Source organism: Diceros bicornis, chromosome X (genome assembly GCF_020826845.1).
Source record: "Diceros bicornis minor isolate mBicDic1 chromosome X, mDicBic1.mat.cur, whole genome shotgun sequence".
In the NCBI taxonomy this organism is placed as follows: Eukaryota; Metazoa; Chordata; class Mammalia; order Perissodactyla; family Rhinocerotidae; genus Diceros; species Diceros bicornis.
In genome coordinates this window covers 30,896,957-30,907,123 of record NC_080781.1, presented here as the reverse complement: position 1 = coordinate 30,907,123, position 10,167 = coordinate 30,896,957, and the positions used below count along the sequence as shown (strand labels likewise).

General features: G+C 47.5%; 1 protein-coding gene across 1 annotated transcript; it reads right to left on the bottom strand.

The window, feature by feature from the left end:
- Positions 1-499: 499 nt before the first annotated feature.
- On the bottom strand, positions 500-2,075 carry LOC131400478 (melanoma-associated antigen B16-like). The gene has a single exon (XM_058535205.1). It carries the CDS (start codon positions 2,073-2,075, stop codon positions 1,038-1,040), a length of 1,038 nt encoding a protein of 345 aa, XP_058391188.1. The 3' UTR covers positions 500-1,037.
- Between the last annotated feature and the right edge of the window lie 8,092 nt (positions 2,076-10,167).

The following is a 10,167-nucleotide window of genomic DNA, read 5'->3' as shown; positions in this document are numbered from 1 at the left end:
ATGCAGGACACCTTCCGTTCCTGTTCCAGGTGAGAATTTCTCTGTGGTTTACTGGTGATCTAAAAGTAACAGCTAACAACAGTTTTCCATTCCAAACTTACCGGTTCCAACTCTGACACAAATCATCTGAGGGTCTGACCCTGCTCAAGTTGCCCTCAGCCTCATTTGGCCCACCATCCAGTTTAATGTAAAATTAACTCCCACTGAAGGACCTGGAGTTTCCCAAAGCCCCTAACTGGCATGCCTAACTGCATTAACACTTTGGCAGTCTCAAATGGAATGTCCACCTATATCTATTCACACCTTCATTGTACTTGTCCTTTAGGTGTCAGAAGATCCCACCATTGTCCTTATAAGATTATTGCTCCTATATGGGAAAACTCTATGGGCAGGTCCTCAGTCATTAATCTGAGCTGCCCAGTATGAGTTCAGTTCTCAAAAGAGCAGGTGTTCAATGAAGGTTTAGGGAATAAATGAGCCAGTGAGCATGAGGTCTAGTTTATTCAGATTTATTTCTTATACCTTCTTGAAAGAGCTCAGCAAATCCATGTACATATCATTTAATCGTACAGAACAAGAACTAAAAGGGAACAGAAAGCCAAGATTTGACTATCTTTTAGATGTTCTTCTCTATTGATCCCAACTATCTTAAAGTTGATATCTTTCACATTTGCAAGGAAATGCCTATAGCAATGCCATGTTATCTTATTCCAGATGACAAAACAAGATTGATGGTTTCACAATTTCCTTTCCAAAACGACAAAGCTCTTACTATTAAACCTCATTATAGCATTAAATGTGACCCACATCATTCATAAACTTGGAGATTTTGAAGCTAATCAAATCTATATTAGAAGAAACAATATTTGAATAGTACATACGTCAAAAAATAAAAGAATAACTTTTCAAGTTACACAAATAATATAGGAACACATAGGCGTATATACCATGTTCCTCTCAGCCCCACCTCAGACCTGAATTCTGTGAACACTAACTGCCTCTTCAAATACAAAGTGAAGAATCGGCCTCAGGCTTCTCTAAGGGTGGGAGAAATGACTAGACTTGGCCCTAGAACTGGCAGGGGCCATGGAAGTAGAGACAGCCCTGCCTGAAATTCTGGCTCGGGCTCTCTCTTCTTCGTCTCGCAAAGCCTCCTCATACTGAGATGGGAAAGAACTTGGGTGAGTCCCACGAACCTTGGCCAGAAACTCCAGGACTTTCATCTTGGTGGTTTCAGCATGGGCTCTCGGGCCCCACAGGAATTCAAATTGTGCAGGATCACTGTTGGCCACCTGTCGATACTCCAGGTATTTTTCCTTCACTAAATCTTTGGTGATGAGCTTCCTGGGCTCCCCGAAGATGAAGTGCTTCCTCCCAGAATATAGGCCCGTCACATTCAGAACTTCCCAGACTTCCCCCTCGGTGGCACGGTTGCCCTTCATGAAGATCGCACCCAAGATAAGTATGAGGATGCCGGTTTTGGGGATGCCCTTTTCACCATGCAGCATCCCATCATAGGTGAGGCCCAATTTGATGAGGAGGCCATAGCAGTGGTTGCTGGGATCCACTTCCTTCACATCAAGACCAAAGATGATTTCCATGCGCTCAGAGGCTCTCAGTAAGATCTCAGTGAAGTGGTCTTCGTATTCTTTGATGACAATCTTCAACATATCTTCCTTTGTTACTGGCTCTTTCATTCGATACTTGTATAGCAGGAAATTCACCAATGAAGCCACTTTCTCTCCTAGAGCACCTATGGGCACATTCTTGGGATCTGGTGTAGCCTGTGGGATGCTATCCGCCTCTTCCTGGCTACTGGAGCCCTCATCCGACTTGCTTGATGAGGTGGCTGTGATGGCAATGGAAGATGAGCAGAAACTCTGAGGACCCTCAGGAATACTGGGTGTACCAGCACCAGCAGCCTCCTTCGAATTGCCAGGCATTAGAGGATGAGAGGAGAGACAGGTCTCCTCCAGAGCCTTGGAGACCTCTGCAACCTCCAGATCCTGGTTCTTACTGTCGGTCTGAAGACGTTGATCATGTGAGCATCGTGGATTCTTCTGATGCAAAGACATGATGAGACTTGTGGGTGGCAGGCAGTAGGCAGGAATATGAAGAGGAGGGTGGGCAATGGGGAATCACCACCTAAGGGAAAGAAGGCAGATGTGAGTGGCCTCAGCTGGTAAGCTCAACTGTGGCAGCTCTGACAAGAGCCGCCTCCAGTGGACTTCTGACAACAATGAAATAGAGCCTCACAGGTCTCCTGACCTCCTGGTTGCTGCGTCCTCCAAGAACTTGAAGGAGGAAGTCTGAATGCTCTTCAGGGTGCAGCCAGCCAACCCAGGCTGAGAATTCTTAGGGTCCATAGAAGGCAGGTGTGGTCAGGCTCTGTAGACCCACTTCTGTTCTGAGAAGGGTGGTCTCATTAGTCCTAACTCAGGTTCATTACCTTGGCATTCGATAGGGCCTGGGTCACCTCTTCTATGCTAATATGAGGCTGTGCCTCTAAATTCCATAGTCACACCTCTTAAGACAAATGAGGAGGAAATGTGGAGGTGCCTCCTCCAGAAATCCAACTTGGGGTTTCTCAGGGCTGACCAGGAGCTACATTCTATGGATATTATCTGTACTGGTGTTGGTGATCCCCCAGTTCTCACTCAGTTTTCTTACTTTGAATCAAGGCAAGTCCCGGGATCTCTTCTTTTACTGACCTAACACTGACCCTCAGACCAAAGCCTCCACCTCCCGAGATGTGAAGGAGATAACTGGGGGTCACATCCCCCTACAGCCTTTCCCCCAGCCTCTCAGGGATCACAACAGTGCAGGGCTGAACTTGTTGTTATCCCCACTTGACTGGAGTTGGTGGTCCTTCAGTATTCACTCAGGGTCCTTGCACTGACTACTCGTAGGGTCTCAGGACTGACCACTCTGCCAACTGATGCCAATCACCCTGCATACAAGAATGCCTTATCTTCCTGAGTCACCCCAGGAGGAACTGAGGAAGGACACTGTCTATCCACCTCTCTTGGGGCTTCCCTGGCTAACAGCGGGAGTTAGACATTCTGGAGCACCCTCTGTCCTGGGGGTGGGGTAGACCCCTCAGACCTCACTCAGAGTTCTTACCATAACTATTTACAGACCCTGGACTCCTTCTTTGCTGACCTCATGTGATATAGGCATATAGACCAAGGATCTCAGCTGTCTGAAACTGCCAGGAAGGAAGAGAGTAGACAATCTGTCATGGGTTCCTTGCCCAAGTTCCCAGAGCTGAAAGAGGTACCGAGGCTCTTTGATGACCTCAGGTTCTGGGATGAATTCCTTTCAGTCCTTACTCTGTGTCTGCATGTAGACACCTGAACTGCCTCATCACCGAATTCAATGCTAATCTGAACCTGCCCCCTTCAGACCGAGACTGCCACTTCCCTAGGACCCCAGGGTATGAAGTGAGCTGTTAAGATTCCTGACCCCTTGTGTCTGAGACTTCCCAGGGAATGACGACAGGGGCAGGGCAGGTGTCATCGATCCCATCTATACTCAAGTGGATGGTGAGCTCTTTGCTCAATCAAGGTCTACACCTTGGATCTTGACAGTTTATGAGACTCCTACCCTCTGCTGACCTCATGTTGCTCCCTCATACTAAGGAGTATGGCCCTTTGATCACAGAGGAGGAATTAGGGGGTGTCATATCCAGAGTTTCTCAAGTGTGACAACAGAACAGGGCTCTGTTGAGATCATTCTTTTCTGGAGTGGGCGACCCCATCAGTTTCACTTAAGGTCCTTTCTGGACTAATGGTAGGGTCTGGGACATCACTTCCACAGACCAACCTTCATCACCCTGATTTCACTGAGCAGGAAATGCGGCAATATCACAGCCTGACAGCTCTGCCTAGGGCAGACCAGGGCTGACAGCAGGCCTAGCAGGGTTATGTTTGGCTTCTATGTTCTGGAATGGGTGGTTCTCTCAGACTTCACTTAAGGCCTTTACTTTGGCTGTTGTTTGATCCTCAACCCCCACGTTCTGATACCTAATGCACCCTTGCCAGAAAAAGGTCTATTCTTCTGAGACAACTGAAAAGGAAGGGAAGAGAAATCTCATCCACTCACCATAGCCAGGCTTACCAGTGCTGAGCAGAGGCAAGACACTCCAGGGCCCCTCTGTCCTGGGCTGGGCAGGCTCCTCAAACCTCTTTGAGGGACCTTACCTTGATCTTAACAGGCCTTGAAACCACTTCTCTGATTGCCTAATGTGTTCTAGGACCTGTGTCTCCAAACTGTCTCCTCAGTACAACCCCAAAAAGGGAGAGGAGCAAGATCTCATCAGGTGATCCCTGCCTAACACACCCTGGACTGACAGCAGTCGTGCACCTCTGTTGGGTCCCGTCTGCCCTAGCGTGGCTGATACCCTCAGTTCTAGTTCTGCGTCTTAATAAGTTCCTGGAACCCTGTGTGCACTTCCCCTGTTGTTAACCTCAGACAAAAACACTCATTAACTCTGAGTACCCTGAAGATGGAGAGCGTGAGAATTCTGACCACTCCAGACTCAGGCTTCCAAGGGCTAAATGCAGAGGCAGAATGGCTCATGGAGGTCCCACATATACAGGAATGGGTGTCCCCTTAGTCCTCACTCAAGGTCTACACTTGGTTTCTGGCACCGTGTGAGACTCCTCTTCTCTGGTGACCTGTTGTTCACTCCTTATACTAAACACTCACCTCCCAGTGACCAACAAGGAGGAAGTGAGGGGGCACTTCACCTGGATATCCCCACCCACCACCTCCCAGGAGTGAGAATATCAGTGGACATTGTGGGGCCACCTGTGGTCTGGGGTGGGTGGTCCCCTCAGTCCTAACCCGCGGTTCTTACACAGTCCCTTAAGCTCCTGGGAATCTACCTTCTCATGACTCGACTTCACTCCCTCAAACCAAGGCTCTCACCTCCCCAAAATCACAAAGGATGACCCAAAGTCACCTGATAAAGAGTAACCCCTTCCAGAGACCACTCAGGATTGACCAAAGGGGCATGGAAGAGCTTCATGGCGCCCCTCTGTTCTGGGGTATCTGGTCCAGATGGTCTTGTCTTGGGGTCCTCACCTTGAATCCTGGCATGGCCTGAGACTTGTCCTTCTGACCTGAGTTAGTCCACTCAAAATAAGGCCTCAGTTCCCAGTGAACATCATGCGGGAGTGATTGGGTGTCTCGTCTGGCCCTCACAGCTTGGGATCTCCCATGGGTTCCCTGTGATCTGTGGGACCACACTTTTACATGGTGAGGTTGCCCTTCAGACATAACTCGATGACACCTGGCAGGGCATCAGAGTGCTGCTGACTTAACATAATCTACCGAGAACAAATCTTTTACTCTCCTGAGACTAAGAGGAGGAAAGGAGAGGTCGCCTCTACCTGCCATCCCTTCCCTGGGCCTCTCAGGGCTGACAGCAGGGGAAGGGCTCTGTGGAGGCCCGTCTGTCATCAGTTGCTTAGCCCTACAATCTTCACCTGTGATCCTCAAATCGGAGAGTGGTTGGCAACATGCCTGCTGCCGTCTATTACCTGAGGCCCCAGCTTCTGATCAAGGCCCCATCTCTCTGAAACACTCAAAAAGGAAGTGAGGAGACACCTCATACACAGGACATCCTGGTCTGACAAAAGGGCTACACGCTGTGCCACACCCTCCGCACTGGTGAGGGTGGAACCCTAAGAATGCACTCTGGGTCCTCCCCGGGACTCCTAGAGGACTCGAGACTCCCTCCGTGACGACATGGCACTGCCTACCTCAGACTAAGGCCTCACCTCCCTCAGACTCCGGAGGCAGAAGTCAGTCAGTCAGCAACACTTCCGGGTGCCCCTGCCTGGGGCCTCCCAAGGCTGACAGATGGGCCAAGGCTCGGTGCGCCGCCCACTGTGTGGGGTGAGGGGGTCCCCTCAGGACTCACTCAGGGGCCTGTTCTTGACCACGGGCAGGTCGGAGACTCATAGTCCCGCGCAGAAAAGCCCTCCCCTCAACCAGACCGCTGAAGATGCAGTGTGTGGTACGTCACCCTCACAGCCCAGTCCGGGGCCTCCCACGATTGGGTTGGGGCTCCTATCTCGTAGGCGCCCTCTTTTCGGTGGTGGGTGATCGCCTCAGGCCCCATTCAGAGTCTCACCTGACACCCGGCAGCAGATGGGACTACTCCGTCTGCCGAACGGAGTCTTAGCAGCTCCCCTCGAAGTCCTCACAGACCCCACAGCCTGGACACGGAAGTCAGTGGGCGTGACTTCCGGTTGCCCTCACCAGGAGCCTTCCGGGGGGCGGGGCCAATAGCAAGGATGAGGCCAACAGGCGGGGCGTGGCCAACAGCAGGGGCGGGGCCAACAGCAGGGCGGGGCTGCGCACCTCGCTCAGCTTCATAGTGGAGGTCGCTGCTAGTCCAGGCTCATGGTTTTCCCGTTGACTTTGCCATGCCCTGGAATCCTCTCTCTGTTGAGCCGATGTCGTGCCTGTTTTGCCAAGGTCCTCGTGTCCCTGAAACCTTGAAGAGTAACTGAGGAGATGCCTCAGCCAGAGAGCCCTGCCCGCCTAGGTCAATTGAGGTCTGAAAGCAGGCACTGGACCGTCTCTGCGTGACCTCCCGTTATTCTTTGGTGTTGGTCTGCTCAGCCCTATTCATGGGCGTTCGCTTCTTGGCTCCTTTCTCTTTGATGCAAGGCTTCCTGGGAAATGCCACATCCCAGGGAAGTCTTGATGAGTTTACTTACTTCAATCCTTGCGGTGCTTGGATTGCGTCGTGTCCCAGCCTTAATGTGAAATGGGGAATTTGAAGCACAAGGCAGACAGAGGCCAGGACAGGTGGCGGGCAGTCAGAGAAACATCACGCTGTTTATTCCTCCTCTTCACCAGTCAGACCTGGCCTCTAATATAAATTCTATTCCAAAACATTTACTTTGTATCGGAAAGGGAGTGAGATGAATGATGTTGAAAGCCCCTGATTTGTTTAGGTTACCCGACATTGCATACGCAGAAATCATATGCCACTAGTGTATATTATCTTTCTTTTTGCATATTTCGTACTTCTGGTTTATTTTGCTATTCTTGTCATTCTGGCTGTGTTTTCTAGTACAGTTTTGAACAGTGGAGTGGGCTTGGCTGAAACTTTCTGTTCTTGGGGTCTCCTCATCTATCAGGTTTTTGCATCAAGGAGGGCTAGCTTCTTAAGATGTGTGCATATTTTCAAATGTTTTTGTGTGATTTGGAAAAGTAAACGTATGATGCTGCTTCGTTTTTGCCTGATTCTAGGGTGCAATTGGTCTCCAAAACTGTTGTGATCTATGTGGCTATGGCCTAGAGAATTAGTCCATTTGTTTGTTCTGTGGCAAGACCAGTCCAGCAGGATGCTTTACACTTCCATTAGGAGATGTGTAATGTCAGTGTGTCTTCCTTTTTGGTGATCTGGCACTCTGATAATCATCACCATTATCCATACTCCATTAAGGGCTGTAGAATGATAATTCTCTCATTTTCTCATTTCTTTTAAACTTATGACTTGAAATTCTTCCATAGTTGGAAATCCTTCCTCGTCTGCCATTTGTTTATCGTGAGGTATTTTCATAACATGTTTCTGGTGTTCTCTTATAACATTTAAATCTGCTATTCATCTATGTTTTATATGATATTATTTAACTAATATCTCTTATTTCTGTTTCTTTCTTATAAAGAACGTTCATATAGTCTATCAACTGAAGAGCCAGCAGCCTTGGTCATTGAGGGCATCAATAAATCTGTAGGAGAAAGACAAAGAGTCTGGGGACATCTATCAGGTCAGTAACAGAAGGACTTGAGATGAGCAGGGGAAAAGAATAAATGGCAGCTCTTCTCCCCCATGTTCCATGCATAGTTTTCTTTTTTGGGCCTTCATTTTCAAAAAGTGGGAACCTGGGACTTGGTGCTGGATTGGGTGAGTGCTATCGGAGCCAGTGATCTGTTCATTTCACCTCCCACTACATCATCCCCCAAGGAGACTTGTGTTGCTCTGCACCTCCAAGAAATATAACCTGGACTGTACTGTTCCAGAGAAGAGTTATAGGGAATGTTGTGTTCGTACAGACACACTGAGAACCAAGAGGACATTATTGACTTCGATACAGTGCTATGCCACGTTGTCCAGATATGATGGGAATGGAGTCCTACCTATTCTGCCACCAGGATCAGTGTTCTCTTTGGTAATGAGGAACTTGTGGGACCGGGTCTCTCTCCTTTTTTGTCCAAGTGAAAATGTCCTTCAGATTCTGCTGTTTAGCACAGAGACCCTCTTGTAGAGGCCTCTGACTGGAGTTTGGAGTATTTAATGGGAAGAGGACAGATGTCTCTACTTGTTGAGGTTAACGAAAGTCTGAGTGGAGAGAGGGCAGGAATCAGGAACCCTGAGCTAATTCCACAGTGGGTAGGCAGCTTTTCCCGAATCCAGAGGGAGGGCCTCCTTATCCAGAAAACAAATTATCCCCACTCTTGGAAGGATGTGTCCTGGAAGTGCCTAGATGAGGGACTTCCACCATCTAAATGGTATTTTGGGCTCCTGGTTTGAAAGACTTTAGGCTGACAGTCATTGCTTAAATGTCAAAGGGAACTCCAGTGAATAGATCCACAGGGTCATAAGCTGAGGGTGAACTTAAACAGGATGGGCAGCATCTTGGTCTTCTTGTCAATCACGAGTACTTACTAGCCTAGAGCAAGACACACACTTCCTGTGCTGAACATACTTCATTCCAGCTGCTCTCACCCTTGACAGTCAGCAAACAGCTCCTCTTATACATTACATGAACCTATTTCTCCTTGTCACCAGGTACCCACTTCAGATTTCAAACATGAAATATAGGAATGAAGAAAGGGAAAGAGGAAGAGTTAATATCTTGGAAAATATTGTAGACTAATCTTCATGCATTGGGTTTCTATTGCTGTGTAGCAAATTACCGCAAAATTACCATTTAAATTGACTTGCAAATGGTCAAAAATATCTAATATCCTCTTGAAAAATAAAAATAAAATATGGCTTACTCTGCCAGACATTAAAAACTACTAAAAATCTATAGTAATCAAGAACTTGTGGTGTAAGTGCTGGCATAGGCAAATAGACCAAAGGAACCAAATAGTGTCCCAAAACAGATCCACTTGCACATGGTCCCTTAATTTATTAAAAATGTGCCACTGCAGAGAAGTGGGAAAAGGGCAGTACTTTTATGAAGAAATGACAGTGAAACATTTGCCTCTAGAAGAATTCAGACCAGGGTTTGATATTCCCTGTCTTCTAGGACTGTAGGAATATAAGTAATATATATAAAGTACATATCACAGTGCCTGGCATGTCTTAGATCATTAATGAATAGTTATGAATGCATGTCTCAGAAAACATGAAGTGATATAGGTCATGGCACAGCAAATCAACCAAAATGCTGCTTAGCGAGTAAAATTCCATCAGTTTTCCCCATTTGAAGATATATTATTTAATTTGAGTGCTGGGGAGTCTTCCTCAATTGGACGCAGCTCAAAACTCTAAAATTTGCGTGAAGGGCCATCTCCTTCCGTCCCTCCCAGCTGCCTTTCCATCCAAACCGCTCTTATTTTTGTTCGTTCCACCACAAGCAGAAATCTAGCTATCCTTTCCAGATTTATAAAATTACATTCAAGATAACTTAATTCAAATGCCCATTTTAGTGGACCATGCTCTGGCTCTCCCAGTCCAAGACAGAGTGCCTGCCCAGTGTCTTCTTCACATCTCATCTCAATGGAGTATCAAACTTATTTCTCAGGAACTCTCTGGGCACAATATACATAAAACACCTAGTTTGTGTACTGGGTTCAACTGCATTGGGACAAGAGTGCAGGACTCCTTCCATTACTGCCACAAGTATAGATTTTCTCTGGTTTACCTAAAATACCAAAGTAACTGTTAAGAGCAGTTTTTCGTTTCAGGTTTAGTCTTTCAACTCTAAGATACAACATTTGAGTTGTTCTCAGAGTGCTCACCACTCTGACAGCCTCATCTAATTCACTACTCAACTTAAAATGACCTCCCACTGAAGAAATTGCAGTGTCCAAACCTCAAACTTCCTTGCTTTATGACATTTACGCTTGACTGTTCTCATCTGGAACCCGTCCTGCCTAACTCCTAATTTTTATTTGTTTGTCCCATCTTAC